At 37.8% G+C, this 23,539-nt stretch overlaps 4 protein-coding genes across 4 annotated transcripts; 2 read left to right on the forward strand and 2 right to left on the reverse strand.

The window, feature by feature from the left end:
- Nucleotides 1–2,112: 2,112 nt before the first annotated feature.
- On the reverse strand, nucleotides 2,113–8,077 carry CESA4 (cellulose synthase A4). Its single transcript, XM_088976150.1, has 12 exons — nucleotides 7,632–8,077; nucleotides 7,321–7,519; nucleotides 7,105–7,223; nucleotides 6,866–6,935; nucleotides 6,639–6,786; nucleotides 5,403–6,015; nucleotides 4,885–5,022; nucleotides 4,655–4,780; nucleotides 4,338–4,550; nucleotides 3,623–4,135; nucleotides 3,069–3,419; nucleotides 2,113–2,945 (listed from the first exon to the last, which is right to left on the reverse strand). The coding sequence occupies exons 1-12, from the start codon at nucleotides 7,695–7,697 to the stop codon at nucleotides 2,364–2,366; spliced, it is 3,138 nt and encodes a 1,045-aa protein (XP_088832276.1). The 5' UTR covers nucleotides 7,698–8,077; the 3' UTR covers nucleotides 2,113–2,363.
- A 7,254-nt stretch (nucleotides 8,078–15,331) lies between these two features.
- LOC148865081 (protein PROTON GRADIENT REGULATION 5, chloroplastic-like) lies at nucleotides 15,332–16,368 on the forward strand. Its single transcript, XM_088976152.1, has 2 exons — nucleotides 15,332–15,884; nucleotides 16,038–16,368. Exons 1-2 carry the CDS (start codon nucleotides 15,603–15,605, stop codon nucleotides 16,140–16,142), a joined length of 387 nt encoding a protein of 128 aa, XP_088832278.1. The 5' UTR covers nucleotides 15,332–15,602; the 3' UTR covers nucleotides 16,143–16,368.
- A 1,151-nt stretch (nucleotides 16,369–17,519) lies between these two features.
- Nucleotides 17,520–21,018, reverse strand: LOC148865082 (eukaryotic translation initiation factor-like). Its single transcript, XM_088976151.1, has 5 exons — nucleotides 20,783–21,018; nucleotides 20,214–20,382; nucleotides 19,931–20,056; nucleotides 17,859–17,924; nucleotides 17,520–17,770 (listed from the first exon to the last, which is right to left on the reverse strand). Exons 1-5 carry the CDS (start codon nucleotides 20,953–20,955, stop codon nucleotides 17,723–17,725), a joined length of 582 nt encoding a protein of 193 aa, XP_088832277.1. The 5' UTR covers nucleotides 20,956–21,018; the 3' UTR covers nucleotides 17,520–17,722.
- A 1,678-nt stretch (nucleotides 21,019–22,696) lies between these two features.
- On the forward strand, nucleotides 22,697–23,317 carry LOC148865083 (uncharacterized). The gene has a single exon (XM_088976355.1). It carries the CDS (start codon nucleotides 22,697–22,699, stop codon nucleotides 23,315–23,317), a length of 621 nt encoding a protein of 206 aa, XP_088832481.1.
- The last annotated feature ends 222 nt before the right edge of the window (nucleotides 23,318–23,539 follow it).

The following is a 23,539-nucleotide window of genomic DNA, read 5'->3' on the forward strand; positions in this document are numbered from 1 at the left end:
AGAATTCAATTTGCTTGTCAACCGCTAACTCTGTGATGTCGTCGATCCAGGAAAAGATGGTCGAAGGGGGTGGGGAGGAGCCTGAAAGGCAAGGACCTGCATTACCATGGTAATCAAAACTGAAGTGGACCAGATGGTTGGACTGGAAAAACTGGGAATCGGTCAGGTAATCGGTTTCATTTTACCCCAGAACCGTTATTTTGCCAAAAACCATTGATTTGGTCAGTAAATCGCTGATTCAAGTGGTTGAACCATTAGAACCATCCAATAATTTTGACCGTTTTTATTTTTTTTAATTTTTTAATTTTTTTGCCAGAATGGGCCCGTCTATTCGGTTTGAATGATCAAACAGTTTGACCCAAGAACCAAACCCCTAACCATTCATTATCTGGTTTGATTTTAAAAACCTTGTGTATTACTACTACCTTGGAATCGCAATAAACAATGAGTCTCGAGATGCCCGGAGACTTGGCATAGAAAATAGCAGCACGGTTTACTCTTTTCTCAGCCACAATGTTGGTTGTAAAACTACAGAGGCAAAAATAAATTGCCCATGTTCATTTCAATATATTATATTATAAATAATATATAATATATATTAAAAATAATATATATATACACCAGTTGATTCAGTTAACTGTCAGTTTTTTAGATTAATTGAGACGAAATTAGTACCTTTAGTTTTTGAAAACTATTGAACCAAAACCAAATTGATTAGTTCAATTAACGGACTTTTGGTTTTTCAGTTTTTGATGAGCACCACTCCTCTAAACAACCCTAATATTAACCCAACCTAAAATCCCTAATCCATACCAACCCGACGTTAACTTTGAGTTAGGTTGGGCTCAAGTTGGGACCAGCCTAACCTCTTAAAATCTCATAAAATTAATATCTTAATTTTTGTTAGCCTTGGAATAAAAGAACTAAACTCAACTTTCACAACCATATATTAACCATATTTTTTATTGGTATTTGTTTGTTTGATGTTTTTATTAGTTATTTAGTATAAATCTGAAAAGAAAAAATGGAATGCTTCAAATGGTTGTTTTTTTGGTAAACATGTTCCAAATAATTAGAGTATTATGAATTATATGATAGGCTTCCTATAAAATCAAGAAATCAGCAATAATAAAACATAAAATTATGGATTGAAAATCACTAATGACAATTAGCTAGATCAAACCGGTAATTTGATACATCATGAGAAAGAAAATTATAAGAAAACAAAACATGCAAAATAAATAAATGAAAAAAAAACAATACTTATAAATCCATAGCCGGATCATATATAATATAAAATATTATATGATATAAGTTTTATTATATAAAACTTAATTAGTAACCTAGGCTCAAAATTCGATCCATGATCACCCTTAGGGATGAATTTGGAGAGGCCAAAGTACAGCAGAGGTTAAAGAATTTGTTAGAAAAAAACAGAGGTGATTTAAGTATTTTACCAAAAACAGTAAAATGCACTATCCCTACACTCCATCATGGAATCTTCAATTTAGTATATTATGATGTATACACAACCAATATGAACTTCTCTTCATAAATAGTCATTGTACAACAATCTGTTGAAAGTATATTTTTATATCATAGAATAAAATTTAGAAACTTTATTCCCAATTCTGAAAATCTTTAGTAAGCTAGATTGATCAAGTTTACTAAAAGGAATAATCAAGTTGTTTTCTTATCTCATGGTAAGATCTTGAATAAAATTCTGATCCCACAATTAAGTAGGGGGTTATTCTTTTAATTGGAGCTAATTATGTCTTATTGAGAAGAAGCAAAGGAATTACTCCCTATACTTTGGAAGCTCAAGAAAAGTTGAGACTTTACTAGTTAATGTTGAAGGAATATTCGTAAGGGGTGACTAAGCCTTCTTTTCAATTAAAGTAGACGTTTTCTTTTCTTAAGGAATCTTAAGATCTTCTAGTCATCTTTTCTATACCAATATAAATTGAAGGAGATTAATTTTCCTATGTCCTTTTCAGGATATTGTGAATGGGGGCATATCTAGAGAATGCGAAAGAGAACTGCAGATTCATTGATCATAGTCATAAACATCTTCTTTGGGCAAATTGGAAGCTCTCTCCTAAGAGATTTAAGTGAGACAATAACAAATCCAATTTAATTGTTTCTCTTTTAGATTTTAAACCATACATTAGGGGAAATGGCCGCTTGTCATTGGCAGCATTAACAACAAAATTTCATCTTATGACCATAACATTGTACGTTCAAAGACTATACAAATCAAAGCCACTCTTTTTCAAGGACATGAAAATTTAAAGAAACAATATCTGACAAGACCAAGAAGAAATAGATAGAAGAAGAGAGGAAGATATGGGTCCCAAGCATTATTAGCACTCCACTCCACATTGTCTAAGAATTGGGCCTGTCTGCTTAGGCAAGAAAGGATCAATCCGCACCCAAACCAAGGAGAAGATTGATGCAAGAAGAATTGACCAGAGCACTACAATGGTAGGTGTTCTGTTCTGCCTTCCCATTAGTCCTTTGAGGAAGGGATAGAGATGAACAATGACCCAAAAGGCAAAAAATAGCTTCCCAAATAGGGGGCCCCATGAGCCATAACCATTGTTAATGGCATCCGATACTCCAGCAACAACTCCAACCATGTTCAAGATAATCAGTGTTGTAGGAGGAATGAGAAGTGTAGTCCATTTGAAGAGGTACAGTTCACCAAACTCTGCATCATCTGCAGCCTTTGAAGTTACAGTGAAGTTGGTGTCAACTCCTGCAAGAACTTTAAGAAGGCCTTGGAAGACGGCAAAAAGATGAGCTGAGACACCTCCTATCACCCAGAATTGTTCATTGCGCCACCAATCCTGAATGCTAACACCGCTCCATCGGAGCTCAAGCACACCAGTGGCTATGATGGACAAGAAGAGGGCGATGAACCATATGCTAGCAAGATTATTCAGCTGTAAATCATGGAATCTGGTTAGAATGGTAATGATGATTTCAACCCCTATATATATAATAGAATTTCTCCAAAAGAGATAACTAGTTTTAGTAGACTGGAAATATGTTCTAACATTACTTACAGTGGGAATGATGAACTTTCCAGTGAGAAGACAGACAGCAGGAATGGTGCAGTAGGCAAGCAAAGGAATGGAAGTTAAAGGGTAAACAATGGTGTTAGTATAGGCCAGCCTCTCTAACCATTTTAGTTTTCCTCCATAGCCATACCATAGAGGGCAATGCCGACTAAGGAATATCTCAACTGATCCAAGAGCCCACCTGAGAACTTGGTGCAGACGATCTGAAAGATTTATAGGAGCCGAACCTTTAAATGCAGCTAGTTTAGGAATACAATACACTGACTTCCATCCTCTGCAGTGCATCTTGAATCCTGTCAATATGTCTTCTGTGACTGAGCCATAAATCCATCCTATCTGTGAAGAAGAAAAATCACAAGCTAACCTCTTAGTAGGAATTACAAACTCTACCAAAGCATGATCATATCATCTTATAGAGCTAGTTTTATAGAAATTGACATATGATTGATCAATCCACTAGATTGGATTCTGATCATATTTTGGTCTTAAGAACTAAATGATCCATAACATTTGGAGTCCTAAAGATAAACAGTACACACCTCTTTTCCCCATTCAGTTTTCTCTTCATAGCCACAGCTAATAACATGAATAGCCTCCTTAATGAGGGTTGTGTTGTTGGTACCCTCAGGAAGACCACCTTCTTCCATAAGTGTTGAAGCAATGAAGACAGGTGACTGTCCAAACCTCTTCTCAAAGTTTTTCTGAGACATGAGAGATGATTTCTCTAGCTCATCGTATCCTTCGAGCCCTTCTTCAATCTCTTCAAGATCAAAGATAGGGGCAGAGCCTTTCTTGGAATAGTTCTTTGTCATCGTTTTCTTCTTCTTGCTGTAAAACCCTCCAAACAAACTTCTTTCTCCCTTCTTTGACTTGAACTTTTTCCTTGATCCACCACAACAACAGCAACACCAAGAAGGCCAGCAATCACAAGTCATCTTTGGTCTTTTTTCAGACACTGGCGGGTCATAGCCATACAATGCTTGCCTGTTGAAGACACAACCAGTTCCAACATAGACTGGTCCTTGAATCCCATCCAAGCCTTTCATGTTGATCTACAACAAAAAGCAAACACTCGGTGCATTATTTTCTTATGAGAGCTTGATCACTTCCAAGGACTACAAATCCATTGATTAATAAGCTAGTATTTGTCTCAAGTTGCATGGATTTGTTTTCAACTCAAATTCTTATTTCTTTGTTGGATAGATCGGTAGAGTTTCTAGTGGCCAAGAAAAAAAAGGTAGTAGGCCAACTTACATCAAAGAACACTATATTGCGATTAGCGTATCTATCATGGCGATCAATACCGTCGAACCTCTGTGGAAACTGGACATAACATAGCTTCTTTCCAAGCTGAGGATCCATCAGAAAGCACATGGCTTCCCTTACAGCCTTGCTGTTGTTGATGTAGTGGTCACAATCCAGGTTCAACATAAAGGGTGCATTTGTTAGCACTGCAGAGACTCGCACCTAGTATTTGTATAAAACAATGCCATAACACAACAAACTTCTGCATCAGTACCCAAGGACCTTCTGTTAATAATTCACACAACGAACTCAGAGAACCCACTCACCAAAGCATTCATGGCACCAGCTTTCTTGTGGTGTTGATATCCAGGGCGTTTCTCTCGTGAGACATACACCAGTCGAGGCAGCTCCTTGCCTTCCACATCTAGTGCACCTTGACTTCCCAAATAAACCTACAAAGTTATTAATTAGCAATGCAATTGCATCAATTCCAATGGTTTAAATTCTCAAGTGACATAGAAAGATTAAAATCAAAGAAAACTCTTTCAAATGAAACCTGAATCATGCCAGGATGATCTCTTGTATTGTTGCCAGGCCACGGTGTTCCATCTTGCATGACCCAACCTTCTTCTGGTTTCTTCTGTGCCTTTGCCACTAGTGCATTAATCCTCACCTTGAACTCCTCATATTCCCTCTGAAAATTCAACACCACAACAAACAACCACTCATGACAACCCAACCTAACAAAAATAAATAAAAAGCTTAAGCTTGAGCCTAGCTCCTCCTAGAGAGCTAGACAATTGAGACAATACGTAGCCAGATTGTGAATGATCTTCTCATAACAAGTAGTCCCAATAAGCCAGATTTGAACCTAGTTGGGGTTTTGACTTTTGCAGCCAGAAGTCAATTAGCCCAAAAACCAATGATCAATCAACCAAGCCTTGGGTTGGGTGGGCTTGACCTGTTCAAGTATGGATTCATTGGTCCCCTGCTAGAGCCTAGAGGTGATTGATAAGGGCCTGGGCCTGGGCCCGGCCCAAATCATCTAGTAATCGTTACAGATTGCTTGCTTACTTTCATAGCTCTACGTTCTTTCACAAAGGTTGGCTGGACCTTGTCCTTCAAGTAGTCAATCTTTTGAGAGAAGTAGAACTCAGGAGCCCGTGGTTCAATGTTGTATTTCTTGCAGAATGGTACCCATCTCCTCGCAAATTCCGCAGTTTCTGATAATGTGTCGAAGAGAAGCATTGAAGCACCATCATCAGACACATAGCAACTCACCTTCTCCACCGGATAGTCCACAGAGAGGATGGATAGGACTGTGTTAGCTGTTATGATGGGTGGTTCCTTAAGTGGATCAACAGTACTCACAAAGACATCAACGGGAGAAAGACGATTGGGCTCGCCTTCTCGCTCGAACCGCAAGGAAAGGCGGTCTAGGTACGTTTCACGGGTAATGGGGAACCACTTGGGGAACTGATCTAGTATCCATGATAAGGCGAACCATATCTCACAGATTACAGAGATGAGCCACAGTGGGTAAGCATCATTTGCTGGGGTCAAGATACGAAACCGCAAGAAGAAGCAGAGTACAATGAGCCTCAGGACAATCACTATGCGGTAGGGGTTGATTTTGCTGGACGGAATTGGGACTTTCCTCCACAATGGTTGCCGGGCTTCAGCCATCCTGGTGGACACAAGGAATATCCAATTCAATTCAATTTGCAAGGCAAAAATAGATTTGTCTATATCCCTATCCCTCTTAAATATATATATATATATATATATATATATATAAAAACTTAAAATTAAATTTTATATGGTCAAGAATATAAATGTATATAGGAGTGCAACTTGGGTGAGGCCAAACCGAGTCTGAACTGACCCAACCCAAAATTTCATATGGTCTGGGATTGAGTTTTTTGTTATCAGACTGGGCCAAGGCCCAACCTGAGCCCAACAGGACTACACAGATACAATAGTTTAGATAAGTTTCTGGCATTAGGCCCAAGTTTCAGTTTCGGGCCTACGCTGGCATTAAACAGGGCCAACGTGACCAAGTTGCACCCTAGTGAATCGAGAATTCGAGATAAAATCAAGTAAGATCTGAATCTGATTTGATTTATAAATGGATCGAATTTCCAATACTTTCTGGTTATCATATTCAAAGGCGATATAAATGAATCAAATTTGATAAATTTGAATCAGATTATCAGATTAAATCGGATCCATTTGCAGCCCTACCCATATGATTAAGATATACATGCAGAAACCCGCATAAACAATGAAGAACAATGAAGAAATTCTTACAGAATGTCGTCTTCATCGTCCTTGTCATTCCCTCCATCATCTTTGCTCACCAAACCTCTCTTTTCTTGCTTGGCTTTCCACTTGTTTACCCTCTCTTTCCATTCCGCATTATTGAAATCCTTCTCTCCTTCAAAATCCTTTCCAACAACTACAAAACAACAATAGAAATCCTGCAATTAATTGTACTGGCTGAAGAACTTACTATATCAAATTTTGAATTTACTTACCACTTCCAGCAATGGAAGAGAAACCCTGCCCATTGGGTTGCCATTGTTGTGGATTGTAGTCCCCATTTTCCTGCAAACGGAGATCTCTAGTTAATTACGACTCAATTTCCGTTGTTCTTTTAGCTTGATTATACTAGAAAACTCGATCGACAAGCTTATTACCAATAGTAAGGTTAGAGATTAGTTTTTAATAAACCGGTTTCAGTTTTCAGATTTTACAATAAGTGGGTTTTATTTACCGAGGGATTAACGACATGATGACGATCTGGGGTGTCTCGGTTATTCTTAATCTGAAATTCATCTTCGAAGTCATCAGCATCGCCATTGCTTTCATCGTCTCCCACAACTCTAGGACAACCTACAACAACAAGAGTTAATTAATTTAGAAGAAGAAGAAGAAGAAGAAGAAGAAGAAGAAGAAGAAGAAGAAGAAGAAGAAGAAGAAGAAGAAGAACCTTTATGACGTTTATAACGAGTGTTGCACTGAGGACAGCACTGGCTCCCTTCACTCCTCTCGTACTCATAGCAAGGCCTGCACACCGGGAATCCACACTCGTGGCAGGCCACGAACAACTCCCCATTCTCTTTTAATCCGATCTCGTCGCCACAAACTCGGCAGATTTTCGAGACTGACTGGCGTATGGCCGGCCGAGGCTGCCGAATTATGCATGAACACGACAATGCAAATGAGATGAAGATATCCGAATACAGATCACAGAGACTGAAAAGATTATCAGTGAAAGATCGAATTAAATACAACGCGCACCTCTTCAACACCATGCATTGCATGGAGCTCATTCCTCTGGTGAGAACCGGCGATTAGGCCGGTCATGGTGTGCAAACGTGAAGCAGAGGCTGAAGAGAATGTGAAGGCGAGAGTCCTGTCTCCTAAGCGGAAGAGAGAGACGGAAGAGATCTTTTTTATGGGTGGTGAAATGTAAGAAATCTTGTTTCTTTCTTTACCAACCGTGAGTTGAGACGTCCCAAGTTGAGTCGAGGAGACGTTAATAGGATGGACTAACACCTAGCTTCGACTCTAAGCCAGGGGTTGGGTGCTTGGAGAGTTGGACCTAACGCTCTTCTGTTCTGCATTTCAATTCCACGCATCCTGACCCCCAAAGCCAAAGGCCCACAAACGGCAAACTCAGACCAAGAGCTTCTGGGTTTTATTTATACCAAATATGGTTGCTAGAGAGAGATTGAACATCCACCAAATGGTGTTTGTTTCTTCAACTCCAATTTATCCTGTAAATAATGTTTTTTGTTTGAAGAAACCCTCAATTTTTATTAAGATTATAGATAATATTTCCATAACTATATTATACATATTTTAGGATATGTTTATATATAGCATAAATATTATATGTATGATATACATATATATATATATATATATATATATATATTAATAATTATTATATAATTTATATTAAATTCTCAGGCCAGGCCAGACCGGCCCGGCAATGTGAGCCCAAGCAGAAAGGTTCAATCTTACCACAGGCACTGTTTTAAAAGGCTTAAGCCTTGAGACGTGAGGTGTATGCCTTAGGAGAGATGCACAGATTTTGTCTATGTGAGGCTTAAGCCTTTACCAAAAATGAGGTGTAAGCCTCAAGCCTCAAGGCATGAGGCATACAAAGGCGCATGCCTCAAATATCAATGATTAATTAGTGATTTAATGTAAAAATATATATTTTTATAATTTAAAACATATAAATAAATACTTCAATAATTATGGACCAAATAAAAAAGTAAAGTGAAAAATTAATAAGGCAAATCAATCACTCTATTAGCTTTTCTTAGTGTTTTAAGATAGTTCAATACAAAAAGGATTAATCAAGTTCTTAGTTTCTTTTAAATAAATCAAATGGGATTATTATTATTATTATTATTTTTATTATTATTATCACCATCATCATCATCATTATTTACATAGATCAAATCAACAAAGTTATTTCCTTTCTTCTAAATTATTTTTTTACATGAAATATAAAATGTTTATTAATTGTTAATTGATTAATTATTATTTTATTTAATGCTTAAATACCAAAACTTATTGCTTATAAACATCTATTTTATAGATATGTGTACCTTCTATCATGTTAATTTAGTATATTATAACTTCTTTTCATAAATTTACAAATTTAATTTTTTTTTTCTTAAACTTTGAAGCTTATGCCTTAAAATCCCTTGAAGCTTAGGTCTCAGCTTTTTGGGTCATTACACCTCAACAAAGCCTTTAGCTTTTTTAAAACCTTGACCACACGGGCAAGTTGTTGTATACTAGACTACTAATAATAGATGTAGCTACTAGGATAATATGCGATTAGTAACTTAATTAATTGATGCATATGAGACCTGATCCGCTCACAACAAAAAAATGTTCTAACGTGATTTGTGTCGCCACATCCACGGTGGATCCTAATCTTATGATGGTTCCAGTTTTATGGTGAGATATGTGAACACATATCATTATGTTAGGACCATATATGTTGGCACAATTTTTGTTGTGAACATATCCCATGCAACTTGGTGCATAGTGGGAGCCCAGATCTACTTAGAGGTGTAAAATGGCCATGCCGGCCCACAGACCATCCCCTAGGATAATTTGGGGGGTTAACCTCGCACAGCCCATGGCCTAAGCCTATGTGGGCCCGTGCAGTGTCGTGGGTCGGGCTGATCTATCGGCTAAGCCTTGGGCCAAGTCGGGTTGTGGATCGGGCCAAAGCTATTTATTTAAAAAATTGAAAAAAAAACTTAAAATTTTAATTTTATATGAATTTGATGTATACAATGCTTATATATACAATAATTAAATAAGTTAGTATAATAAAATTGAAAACAATTGTTTATTTTAATTATATATAAATATATAAAATATATACAAATAATATATATGGGCCATGCTGGGATGTGCCGCGGGCTGGGCCACTCGATCATGTCATGTTTGCCTGACCCATGGATCTAAAACCCTAGACCCAGTATAACCCACACAATTATACCGAGCGTGGCACAGCCTATGGACCATTATGTCGGACCGGTCCAAATTCATACTAAGCCATAGGCAACACGACTCGATTTACACCTCTAAATCTACTGCTCATAATGTAGTTGGGATCCCTTATCAACAGGACACCATAGTTGCACATCAGAAATATCTCCTCATGAATTACAACATAGAAGTATGGGAGTATGCTATGGATACGTCATAGGTGTGGGTAGTGTAACCAATCATGATTGGTTGTATAACTCATTACACAGAACATTGTGAACAGGGTCTACTGGCACAATGTGAACTGCCCACCCTTTTCATTATAGTACAAATGCACCAACAATTATAGTATAGTATCCCTTAATACCTTAACCTTTTCCTCCGGACCATAAGCATAGTATTGGCAAAGCCAATGCTAACCTATACTTGATAAGAGATGACACCTTTTAAAAGTCAAAAGAAGTCAAGAAGCTGAGGCAATCAGATCAAGCCCATGCCAACCCTATTAGAAATATACAACTTTTGAGTGGTGATTAGACGAAGATCAAAAGAGCTTTAGGGTCAATTTGGTTTACAGTTGGAATTGGAACCGAAATCAAATTGGTTATTCCTTTCACCTGTTTGGTTTAGTCTGGAATCGGAATTAGAAGCAAAATTAGTTGCAATGGATCTCATTCCCAAAAAAGAGGAAGGGGAATGGCCATTCCACTAAGGATAAAAATGAAAATGAGATTTCGGTTTCATCCAATCAAACATTAGAGGTGAACCATTCTGATTCCCATTCCAAACTTCTAATTCTCACAAAACCCTTCAAATGTATTGGGTTAAGTTTGGAATCATAGCGTGACGTTCAAAGGTTGGGTTGGGGCTGGGGTCCACACCTTAGCCACAGGTGGGACTAGGGTTAACTTCAGCCTGAACTAACTCAAACAAACTTGGACCCAACTGTAAAGCCTCATAAGATAAAAGGAAAGAGGTCTGCAAAACACGTTTCTATATCTGAAATATAAAATCATAAAATCAGCTAAGAGTGATCATGGCCCAGGCTTTGAGCCAAAACCAAGAAATTTCTAGGCCGGGCTAAAAATGGAATAAAAAATCTGGTGCGAACATAAGTGTGAATATGGCTGAGTAGCCAATCGCATCACATGTTATTCAGTCACCAAACCCTCGGGTGAGACATGACATTTTCTCTAAAATGGTTTTAATCATGTTGGTTCACTCGGTTTTGCATTTGTCACAAATTGGGTAAACTTATTCCTGATTTTCCAGATTTGGTTTTTGCCATAAAATGAATCCAACCAATTAACCGTATATGATCAGGGACGGTTTTTGTCATGCAATCCGGACCGTTCGAATTTATCCCTGTCAATTTTAATTGATGAGCCTCGCGAACTACCTCCTCCTAACCCCGAATGGCTTTTTTTTTTTTTCGTTGGTGATGCTTTGCTTTCAGCTACCATGACCACGCAACAATTAATACACTTTCATGGATTTTGGCTTGACAAGGGCCCATCAGAAAAGCTATAAGCCCATGTAATAATGTTCTGTAAAAATGTGAAAATTTTGGTCCGGAAGGGCTGAGCAGAGGATTCAGCTATGATAATAATCCATCACAAGTGAACCAGTATTGTGTATGATTTTGTCTCTAGACAATCTGTGTATGTGATAGTGGTTCATTTGCACTTGGGACGTAATGGTTGGTTCCATAACTCATAAACATAGTTTTCAAAACTGGATAGAACCGGAAAAACTGGGAATCAGTCACCTGACCGGTTCTGATTTTTCCAAAATCGTTGATTTTGGTCAATAAACCGCTGAATCGGCCGGTTAATCACTCGAACGGTTTTGACTGTTTTTTATTTTTTTTTTTAATTTTAGTTTTAAAATTTTTTATTTTTTTTGTCCAGATGGGTTGACCATTCAGGTCAAAGGTCAGATATTCGACCCGGTAACCGGACCCATGACCGGTTCGGTCACTGAATCGGTTTTAAAAACCATGCTTATAACTGACAAATAAGTAATTTGGACTCTCGGGATTTTTCATCAAACATAACTTATAAGCTGTCCACGAAGGTATTGCACTTCAGAGCTCCCAAACAGACACTTATGATTGCTAGCCAATCGGCTGCTTGGCTGGCTTTTTCTATGAGATTGGATCTGTTGCTCACAGAACGTGTCTCACAGCGCAGGTGTGCATTGAGAACATTTCCCATGGGAAAATGTTCCCAATGCACCGTAAAGATGGTGTGAGGCACTCCTTCCCTACATACATGCACATACTTATATTTAGGGGTGCAACTTTTTCTGGTTAGGGTTAAAATTTTGTCAAAATTTTAATAGGCCCAATCTGAAACCTGAGTCCGAAACAGTATAAACTGTTAAATCGGGTCAACCCGACTTGCACCCCTATCCTACCCTAATCATATGCAGAAGGTCCTCACATCATAAGGGGGAGGATTTCTCTTCAAAAGACATTCAATTATAACTCGAAAGTCTCCTTCAATTTGGATCTACCTGAAACTCTGCAACAAAAGCTGATGAAAAACACACTCCGGCCCCTTACCATTGCTTTGTTGATCCTGCCTCTGAGTCTCTAAAAACTAGTTGCACACCCATTAGCTTGAGCTGTTACAAATTTTGGTCCAGACAAGCCTCTTCCAATAGCTCATTGAAAGCTATATATAACCCAGGTATTACATGATCTTCCCTTTAGTCAAGTCTGCATGCAAATTTACTTGCTGAGGTTACTCAGTAGTGCAATGTTAAAACCTTGAGCTGACAAGTGTGAGAATGAATGTTCGAGTTTAAAAGTGATCACTTTGTAAAGAAAAAAATGAAAAAGAAATTCAAAGTTTAGAATCATATTTAGGGTGGATTCGAGTCAAGCCGAGCCAAATACTTAACTATTCAAGCTTGATTTGCAGGAATAGTATCAAGCTCGAATTCGAGTCCGAGCTTGATTCAAGCTAGAGACTTGAGCTTGAACTCGACTATAAGCCAAGTTTTTTTTTTTTTTGAAAAATAAAAATTATATATATATAACTATTTTTTTATTTTTCAGACAAAAAAATAAGAATTATAAAAATTATTTACTGTTACACATAAAAAATAAAAATATTATATTAATAAAATTATTATTATATATAATAAAATTATTTATTATATATATGTACATATGTATATATATATAACAAAAATTATTTATTTAATACTAGGCTCATGAGCCTCACGAGCTAAGCTTCACTAGGCTCAAGCTCGGGTCAATCAGCAAGCAAACTTATATATCAGGCTTGAATTCGACTCAAAACTCAGTTTAAACTAAACCGAACCGAATAACTTGTAAAAATCTCGACTCATGACCACCCCCTGACCATATCCAATCTATTTCCAAGACCTAAGATAGCCAGAACCAACATTGGATAATGGCCTAAATTGAAATGAGATTCAAATCAAAACAGATTGGCCCATTTGATTGATCGTGCCATGAATGCTAAATCGGTGACAATGTGAAACCTGGTTGGCCCACGAAGAGAAAGAGAGAGAGATCCAATAACTAAATGAATTAAAATTTCGATCCAAATCTGATCCAATAAGAACATACCTAATTGGATTGAATTTGGATCATATAGAGCAACGTCCGGTCCATTGACAGCCCAGATATAACTAGTGCGATCCATGAAATTTCAGTTTCAAAACGGAAATGAAAATCATAATGTCTCAATAGTCTCTCAGAAGAGAAATATTCTTAACTAAAACTTATTGTAATTTTGGATAACCAGGTAACCTAACATTGTCACAAAGTATTTACTCAAGTTACATACCAAAAGTCCAATCACTTTTTGAGCAAATTTTGAAGATTCTAAGAAATTAATTAAGATAAAACCTCAAAATTTTAAATTTACTTCCTCTGAAATTGAGAATTTCAGAATTTGATTGTAGAAGCTCTCTTGGTTAGCAGTTTGGCATATCGACTTAAAATAGGAAAAATTATATATATTTTGGTAGTTTTGATTTATTTTCTTCCCTAATAAAATAACACAAAATTATTTATTTCTCTATTGAATTGAACACAGAAAAAATATAACCCATTATCATGTCATATAGAATATAGAAAATCAGTAATAAGTAAAATGAATATATTAAATTTGAATTAATTAATTAATTAATTTAATTTTAAAATGAATTTTATCTTTAATTCATTTTAATCAAATGAAATTTTTTTCTATTTCAGAGATTTTAAATTTCAGTTTTGGAAACAAAGCTTCTGAAATTCTGTTTCATGAAAAGAACAAAAATCCAAAAATTTTAGGTGTACAGTGGTGTTGTGTTGTGGTTGCATTTTGGGTATAATTCAATACAAATATTATTTCTAATCCAAACGTTAAATTTGATGTTTCTCACACGGGTTCGACTATGATACCAGAAAGACATAATACCAGAAAAACTTCCGGCCAATAAACCAGTACGATACCATAAAAGAGATGATCAATCAGGTGGTATTCATCAAAATTCATGAGGTGCTTTGATTGGTCAAAACTCTTTTGTTTTGGTACCATAGATTTTACCTTGTTACCAAGGTTCAAAATATTGATACGCCCGATACATCGGTATGGGCGTATCAGTCGAATCGATACTTATTTTTTTTAGTTTTTTTATTTTTATTTTCTGAAACCAATTCAGGGGGCTGGTTTAGGTCTCCTCCATCCCCTGAACCAGTCAGACCTCCGATACACCTACTATAGGGGCATATCAATGGAGTCCCGGAACGATACGTATCGGCCCGTATCAACCAATACGTGTTGATACTTTGAACCTTGCTTGTTGCAGAGATGCATCTTTTAGAAATAAGAATTGAAATCACACTCATATATGATATAACAATACATAATCCTCACAAATTTGTATAGACCAACCCAAAACCCAAATGGCAATGCAACACCTCCATACCAAACGGCCCGTAATCAATTTCGAGCCTTAAATCCATCAAACACAAAGGGGTCTATTGAATTCTCGAATGCTGAAGTTGTAATCAATCCAGTGCTAACAGAAAGCTACATCATCAGATTCTGAATCCGATTCTCTCCATTTCACACTCCTGCATTCCATCAGGAACCTTCCAAGTTCCAATTTCCAATGGTCCAATTCAATCCACGGAAGCTATTTCCCAATTCCCCAATTTGTGGTGGACATCAGTTAACAGTTCCATCTCGGAACTGTCACTGCTGGTCAAATGAAACGCGGGGATTCCTTACCGCCCATGTTGCATCTTTCCCTGGTCAAACAAAAGCTAGCACTCACCGATGACCATCCGATCAGAATAATTCTCTTCTTGATTCTTTGAATGGTTGGCCCACACCATGACATGTGTGCCACGTGTCCAGCTTGAGAAGCCTGATTAAGATCCTGACTAAGGGAGAGGTTCACAGAGAAGAGACTGTTGTTTTCTAGTCATATGTTAAATGCATCTAGAAGACAAGAATTGGCCCCCACGTAATGCTAGATTCTAGAGACCAACTCAAATCCAATCCTCCTAAATGTGTGGCTCCCTTTGCTTCTCCAGCCTCTCTTTATAACTCCAGCCAAAGAAAATTAAAGGCCCTCAGAGTTACACAGAACAACTCTAGATTCTAAAGCAACCTGAACAGAGGCAGCAATTCTGTTACAATAAACCAACTGATCAGGAAACAATCCCCTTGGGTCTCGGCGTAGCTGAAGAACTAGTCATTCTGTGAGTTGTTCAACATGACTACAGCAATTTCGGCAACTGGGTTCAAAGGAGAACTCTGTTCTTCCTTTCATGGAAGCTGGGGTACTTCCTTGGTGGGTGAAGATTACAGCACTCTGGCCAGCAAATCAGTTCCAGCAGTGGTTCGTGTTGCAAAGCCTGTGAGGTTGCAGCCCATGATGAAGAACGTCAATGAAGGGAAGGGTCTCTTCGCACCCATCGTCGTTCTCACCCGGAATATCATAGGAAAGAAGCGCTTCAACCAGCTTAGAGGCAAAGCCATTGCCTTACACTCACAGGTACCATTTCTTAAGCTGTTCTTTCTTCATATATCATCAATATCAGTTGTTCTGTTTGAGGTATTCTGCAGACTCAAAATTTCTGGACTAATTCTATTTAAAAGAATCAAATCTTCAAATCTTATTTTGACTTGAAAAAGAAATTATGTTCAGGTCATTACAGAATTCTGTAAATCAATAGGAGCAGATGCGAAACAAAGACAAGGGTTGATTAGATTGGCAAAGAAGAATGGAGAACGGCTTGGTTTCCTTGCTTGAGAGAAATCTACTTTTTTTTTATTTATTTATTCATGGGGGAAAGTGGAAACTGTAACGCTATGTATTGTGTAAGGAACACCAGATGCATATACATTTCTCGTCTGGGTTTCCCTTCTGCTTCATGTGAACTTTCATTTCCCTTCTGAGTCAACCCCCCTCCCCAAGTCTTCTGTTCTCCGTCAAAATATAGAAAATTATAAGAAAGATCATCTTATTTAGTTGGCTACATTCTTTTTTTTTCTGAAAGAAAGACTTCTTCTCTATCGGTCTGTGTGAAAAGATTTTCTGTAGGAAATATATAGTCTTTTGAGTTTGAGACTGAGATCAGGGCCTTCAGTCTCAACTCTCAAGTATCACATGCATCAAAGCAAACGATCGGAAGCATTCAATATGTGAATTTTTCCATTGACGGGTAATTTCTGACATCAAACTGGAACTGTGCAAGGTTTCCAGAACCACAAAAGCTCTGCTGCCCACGTTCAGTCATTGAATCAGTATCACAATGAGAGAGACAGAAATGTAGCTTTCGAGATATCTCCCCAGATTTTTTGTCATTTTATCCCTCTTTCCTGGCTGGAATGTATCGAGATTTAGAGAAAAAATAGGGCTATAAAAAGGTAGGAGGGATCCAGGCTTCCCACGATTGGATCCACTAAAGCTGATGCCCAGGCTTGCAACAAATAAACAGCTTGGCCTAAAGGTGCGGAACACATTCCCATGCCTCATCTGTTAAGCAGCTGTCTATAAAATCAACAGTCTCACTGGTAGCACTACCATTCAAAGAATGTTTTCATGCAAAGCTTTCAAACCACTTCAAGCTAAATGCCTTTTATGCCATAACCTTTTTGCAAGAGCTCCGTTATAATCTGACTCGTCTTCAGCTTCAATTACCCTAGATATAGTAATGCTGCATTGTCTACAAGCATGCGATTGCCTTGGTGTTCATTCCCTTCAGATGTAAGCCTTAGAAGTAAAACCATCACAAACTAATTTTTCATGTCCTAGAAACTTTCCAGTGTTGAAGGCTTGAAGCCCTCCAACCATCAGCTGCCAGAACATGCCTGACCAATTTGTTATCATATCAATTATTATATGATTCATATCATGTAAGTACCAAGTCTCAAAAATAATTGCAAGTCTCCAGGCAATAACATCTCCATTGAATGAAACTCCCAATGCATACCAAAGCATCCATCCAGCACTCCGGGTGATAGCTCCAACTAGATCTGCACTGCTTGATAAGAATTACATCCTTCAATAGTCTCATCACATGCCTAAGAATATGCAGAATTTGGGAGAAGACCAATCAAGAATGCAACACTGTGGGTCTGAATTATACACAAGGTGAAATAAAAGCAGATTGACAAATAACAGCACTTAATCAAAAACTTGGCAAATATAAGTAGAATAAATATCAATCCATTACACTAATTAAGTGCATCCAAGTTTTACATTTCAAGCACTTGATGTTTCCACTTGAAGAAATAGACAAAATAAAAATGCTATCAAGTTTCTCATTGCAGTTTCACAAAAGCAAGGCTGGCCTGTTGGGGTATAATTTTCATGTAGCCCAAGAGTTTTCACACATTGTATCGGCCTCTGATTGATTTGTCCCTCCTGGAATCATCCTGCAACAGCCAAAGGGGTGGTTGAGAGAGAGGAGAGAGGGAATCTGAGCAGGAAGAAATTGTTGAATTTATCATAAATGGCACTCACATGGAAGCTGTATGTGATTTTATCAGTAACATCAACTATTTCCTTCCACTTCCTTCCAATGCTCATCTGCTCGATATGATACGTGTAATGTAAGAGACTCAAATAAAAACCCGGAGATAATTGAAATAGCAGTTGAACTAGGGCTCCATATCCATAGCATTTTGTTTTGTGCGTGCGTGTATGTGTGTGTGTGTGTGTATATGTTCATTAATGGAGAAAAGTACATGAGATGATGTACATAGGGAAACAAACAAGGCCAACTAGAAAAGCTACAGGTAGAGAGCTATCACAATTGAGACAATCCATTCATGGCTGGAAAGAAATTCAAGAATATATCAAGATAGATCCTTGCCAATAGGAAGATATTTTAATAAAAGCATTGACACAATTCATTCATGGCTGGCAATCAGCAAAGAACTCAAGGACCCCTCCTTTCCAACATCACTTTATTTTGTTTTCATTTTTCCATTTTTTATATAATGCAGCTTAAATAGGTGATATATAGTCTTTCTGATTGTTTGTAACTTTTTGTCCCAAAGTACAGCATCTAGTTATGCAAGGGATATATTTGTACAACGACAATTTTTTGTGGAGTTAATACAATTATGTGTTACCTCATAAGACTTGAGGTCCATGGATTTAAAAGAAATTGTTCACTTATAAAATCATAATAAAAATATAATAGAAACACAAGAACTGCATTACAATTTATAACCACTAGTTCTAGAACTCTTTGACACCTATAAGTAATAGATATGCACTTTTTTTTGTCGTAATCGTATTGCCCCAGGGAAATCAAAAGAAGTGTGGCAGAAAAAGAAATGTAGGCCACAAAATGAAGGGGAAAAAATCTGACAGACAAGTGTCAAACTAGGAAAGATTGCTGTTCTAGGCAACTGGCAACCTATATGCCTCACATGCCATTTAATGCATCTCTGTAAATGAGATAGAAACTCAAGTATAACATGTTAATGTAGAAGCAAAAGAACAATACAATATAATCAAGACAGAATAAAGGAACATCTAAGAATAAGGCACAGAAGCAAATCAGACCTAAAATAAGTATTTCCAAACAATACACACTGGTCCCAGCCTCCTAGGTATATTTTGCCTCACTGTAGAAATGATAAGAACAGCAAATATGAAGCAAGTAAAACCAGAAAATTTACAAATCAAAACTCTCAAAACACTATTAATTTCAGAAAGCACCCTAATAACTCAAATCTCTAATAAACCAGATACAAAAAATGCTATTTGAGATCTGCCTAAGACCTCTATTTATAAAGTCAACTCTTTATCCTACTTCTATTAGGACTGAAATAAGATTCAACAATAAATGTAATCAAAGATATACTTGCAGAGAAAGCTTAACTGCACTTACACCCAAACTGAGAAATAAAGCCACCTCCATGAATAACTTAGAAACCCACTCATAAATAAACTAGGACCATAAATTAGACCAACCAAAAAATTAAAAGTAAAACTCCGACTCAGCACCATATAATACTCCAACTAAGACCAAAAGAGTTATGAGAATGCATCTTTAACCAATTAAAACTATCCTCTTACAAGGTGGCTGGTAAATTCCAAAGCAATGATTATTACTTATGTCCCATTTTGCATCAGAATATCTATAATCTATTTTACATCAAAAATCTTATAAAAACCAATTATCCAGTCACAGTTGACAAGCACAAATATTATATACAAAGAGCACTTCATTTAGTTACTTATTTTTTCCCTGTGGGATTCTTGAGCTTAGGAGGGCAATGCACATTTATCCTAATGACACACTATAAAAAATTCCTTGGATGATCAAATATATGCACCTAGTCAGGGGGAGCTAGAAATTAGGTTTTGTTTTGCTTATGCAACCATAACACCAACAATGAAACCATAAGTCAAACTCCAAAAGAAGGCTGCAGTATGCTCAATCTTAGCTCCGAACTGTAAAACCAGATTTAAGATGTCTAACAACCAGACGGATAGAGTAACTAATAAATGGCATTAATGTATGTGCTTATACTAAGACAATTCAAATATCAAATTGTCAAGTGGAGCATAAATCTAACCTGAGCTGCTTCATTGGTTGATGTCTTAGTCCACAATGCAAGTTTATCCTGTCTCTGGCGAACACTTGCAACAACACCACATATCTCATCACTTTCATCGAATTGCTCTCCAATTAGAGCCATCAACTAGTCAATAAAACCATTAATAACAGAACACGTCAATAAAGTAACTATACCACAAATTTGCTTAAATGGATTATAAATGCAAATAACCACAACATAAAGCAAATAACAAGAAAAGCTCAGACTAATGATCAAAAACAATAAAAGCTCAGAACTTCACAGTTTCAAGCCACATGGTGTCAAGGTTGGCCTTTCTGCTGCTGGTAACAGTCCACTTGCCTCCATTGGCACATTCTGGATCTTCCCATTTAGGCTCGACCCCAGTTTTGAACAGATGCAAATCGCCATTTGCCGGCAACTTGCTAGGCCGAAATATCTGATCATACAAGCTGCAAGGAGAATTTATGAATGTCTAGGTACAAAATTCACATTCTGCTTAAAATTTTGGTCTGGACTAAGTTAATACAAAGGTACTGCATCTAATTCCATAAAAATTAGAAACTGAATAATTTGCTTTTGTAGAAACTAAATAGGGGGAAGTAGCACAAATATTGAACTAGTAAAGAAATTACAAAAAAAAAAAAAAGCAGAAACAAAACCCAAATCTCTAATTTCATAGGAACCAAACCCATATCAGCATAAGACTAAAAGAGAATACAAATGAAGCATTATAGGAAGTGGAAATCATAAGAAAAAAAAATCTATTTTTTCGAACCTAAATAAATCAATTCACAGAAAAAAAGAAATAAATTTAGGTGTCTAAGAATCTAAGTTTGAACTCGTACATACCACCAGAACTCTTCGACGGTGTCGAAGGTGTAGACTTTGCGAAGAGAGGTTCCCCAAGCGGCACCCTGCTTGGACTTCGACCGGTTATCGAACCAAAACGTCCACTTCCTCTCCAGCCGATGCGTCTGCTTCGTCTCCGGCCCTGTCGATTCACGCCCATCCTCGCTAGTCATCTCTCGTCTTCTTGCTTTTTCCACTCCCACTTTGTAGTTTGTTCTCCCGACGAGAAGAAAGAGACCAGATTTCCTTTCGGGCGGCTCGTTATAGTGGGGTTTGGGATGAGGGAAAAGTTACGACTCGAGCCAGTGAACCCATACACACTGAATTAGCACGTGCGAGGGACACGTTGGGTATGAATTATGAAATCAATAAAGATTCTCAAATCTGAGCACTCATTAGTCATTAGGGGCTAGGGCTGTACCGGGATTGGCTTCGGCAAAATCCGAATCGATCCGATTAGTGAAAGGTTTACGTCCGACTTTGATCCAAATCTGATCGGTTTTGAAGATCTCGGATTCGAATTCGGATCCTAACAGATTCAGGTCGGATTCGGATTTAATCCGATTATGCTTTTAGGGTAAATTACAAGGACCTCTGCACTTTTTTTGCGACAAAGACCCCCGAATTATGGCTGTTAGACAAAGGCCCCCTTTGTTAGCATTTCATCAATTAACTTTAGGCCTGTAAATGGTATTCAAAAATTTGACTGTGAATCCAAGATCTGAATCGGCATTCAATAATTTGAATTGGATGAATGTTTGAATTCGAAATGTGATTTTAATATCGATTAATTAATCAAATTGAATTCAAACATTAGGTTATTCGATTACAAGTATTATAAATATATAAATTATATATCTATCTATTGATATTTGTGTTAATGAATATTCATTTTTAAATATTATTTTACTAATGGTTGAATAAAAAACCATGATGATTTTTTATAAAAACCGCTCTTCATAATATATATTATGGGCAAATTTCTTAAACTACCCTTGTGATTTAGCTAATTGATTAATTCTATTCTTACTATTTAAGTATTGTATTAAAGGAGCCATTTTGTTTCTAACAATTGTCTGAGACCTTCTTGTATGTGACCTGACGTGACTAGTAATTTTTTCAAAATTCCTAAAATACCCTTATTGTTCTCTATCTTCGCTCTCACTTGCCACAAACTACTCCCCTTGTTCCACTATGGTCAAGCCGAAGACACTCCTCTCGTTCTTCCAAGTTCTTATTGGCTTCATCGGAATCCAGACCGGCTTCTCCTCTAACAATCACCGCGTCGCTCTTCATATTCAATATATGAATCCAAAACGCCTCTTCTCTCTTTCTTCGTCATAGGTTGTCACGTCCTCACCAGCAAGGAGCGAATATTCTTACAGTTACTCCCTGAAATCCAATCCGATACTAATGATTACAATCAGGGCTCTATGCATTCGGTTATGATTTGATTGATGATGTGTCTATCTGTAGTAACCACCTTCAGTCATAAATAGTAAAGATGTAATAAAGAAGGGCACCTTTGAATCCAAACTATTATAGAGTTCTATTATCCCCTGGCTTGCCAGCACCTTCCCCTTTGAGTGGTGACAAACACCATAGCTCGGGAAACCCAAGCCTCTCTTCTCGGCAATAAGAAGAGGTACATAACATAGTGGTATCAAAGCGGGGGGTCCTTCGAGAAGCTCAGATGTCGAGTGTGGAGGAGAGACTCGGTGGGGTGGAGCACTCGCAAGAGACTCTTCAAAAAACTCAGGAGGCCATCTTGCATCAGCTGGCTGAGATAACGGAGAGGTTGAATCGACTTACCTCCTGAATGGAGTCACAGGAAGGCTAAATGGGAGGGCTAACGAACACGTTGTCCCTGGGGGAGACAGAGAGCCTAGGTGCAACGGCGAAGGGACATCACAGATGGGGAATGGGTTTGGCCACCAGTCCAGATTTTGGAAGGTGGACTTTCCCATATTCAATGGGATGGGGTTGGAAGGTTGGTTGCTGTTGGTCGGGCAATACTTGGAGATCCATGAGGTACCGGAGGAACGTTGGGTGGCGGTGGCTAGTTTGGGCTTCAAAGGGCGAGTGGTGGAGTGGTACAGCTGGTTTCGTGAGTATCAACCCAATCCCACATGGTCTCAGTTAATAGCGAAGATGGAAGTTCGATTCATTGGACCACAAGGTCGTAATTATGTGGGAAGGTTATCCAAACTACAACAGACGACGACTGTACAGGAGTATATGGAGGATTTCCAGAGGCTATCGAGTAGAGTCAAATCCCTATCAGAAGACTATCTCATTGGATGCTTTGTCTCCGGTTTGAAGGTGGAGATCCGAGATGGAGTAGAAAAGCTGGAACCTCGAACCTTGGCCAGAGCCTTCCGCCTTGCCTTGCTAGAAGAAGAAGAAGAACGGAATGCTCGAAGGAAGGCGGTTCACGTGGAACTACCCCGTAGCAAATCCTCTCCTGCTCCAAATAATCCTCCGCCGAAGCCTCTAGGTACTATCGGAAGGATGAACCCACCAGAGATAAAATGACTAACACCGGAAGAAACCAAGGAACGAAGGGACAAGGGCCTCTGTTTTAATTGCAACGAGCGTTTTTTTCCTGGTCATCGTTGCAAGAAGCAAAAATTGTTTTGGATCGTGACAGAAACAGAGGAGCAAGAAGAACCGGAAATTGAATCGGAGCCGAAGGCTAAGATTTCCCTGCATGCTATGAAGGGACTAGAGATGCCCCAAACTATGTGAATCCAAGGT

The sequence above is a fragment of the Nelumbo lutea genome, chromosome 3 (genome assembly GCF_056320005.1).
Source record: "Nelumbo lutea isolate HS-2025 chromosome 3, American lotus-T2T, whole genome shotgun sequence".
NCBI classification, from domain to species: Eukaryota; Viridiplantae; Streptophyta; class Magnoliopsida; order Proteales; family Nelumbonaceae; genus Nelumbo; species Nelumbo lutea.

Excerpts from the sequence above, each read along its gene's own strand:
- CESA4 (XM_088976150.1), bottom strand. The coding sequence starts at position 7,697 with ATGACCGGCCTAATCGCCGGTTCTCACCAGAGGAATGAGCTCCATGCA. Across the intron at positions 7,224-7,320 it reads TCGTTATAAACGTCATAAAG|GTTGTCCTAGAGTTGTGGGA; the intron begins GTTCTTCTTCTT and ends TTGTTGTTGTAG. Across the intron at positions 5,023-5,402 it reads AAGAACGTAGAGCTATGAAA|AGGGAATATGAGGAGTTCAA; the intron begins GTAAGCAAGCAA and ends TTGAATTTTCAG.
- LOC148865081 (XM_088976152.1), top strand. The coding sequence starts at position 15,603 with ATGACTACAGCAATTTCGGCAACTGGGTTCAAAGGAGAACTCTGTTCT. Across the intron at positions 15,885-16,037 it reads CCATTGCCTTACACTCACAG|GTCATTACAGAATTCTGTAA; the intron begins GTACCATTTCTT and ends AATTATGTTCAG.
- LOC148865082 (XM_088976151.1), bottom strand. The coding sequence starts at position 20,955 with ATGACTAGCGAGGATGGGCGTGAATCGACAGGGCCGGAGACGAAGCAG. Across the intron at positions 20,383-20,782 it reads ACCGTCGAAGAGTTCTGGTG|CTTGTATGATCAGATATTTC; the intron begins GTATGTACGAGT and ends TTCTCCTTGCAG. Across the intron at positions 20,057-20,213 it reads ACACCATGTGGCTTGAAACT|TTGATGGCTCTAATTGGAGA; the intron begins GTGAAGTTCTGA and ends TTTATTGACTAG.
- LOC148865083 (XM_088976355.1), top strand. The coding sequence starts at position 22,697 with ATGGGGAATGGGTTTGGCCACCAGTCCAGATTTTGGAAGGTGGACTTT.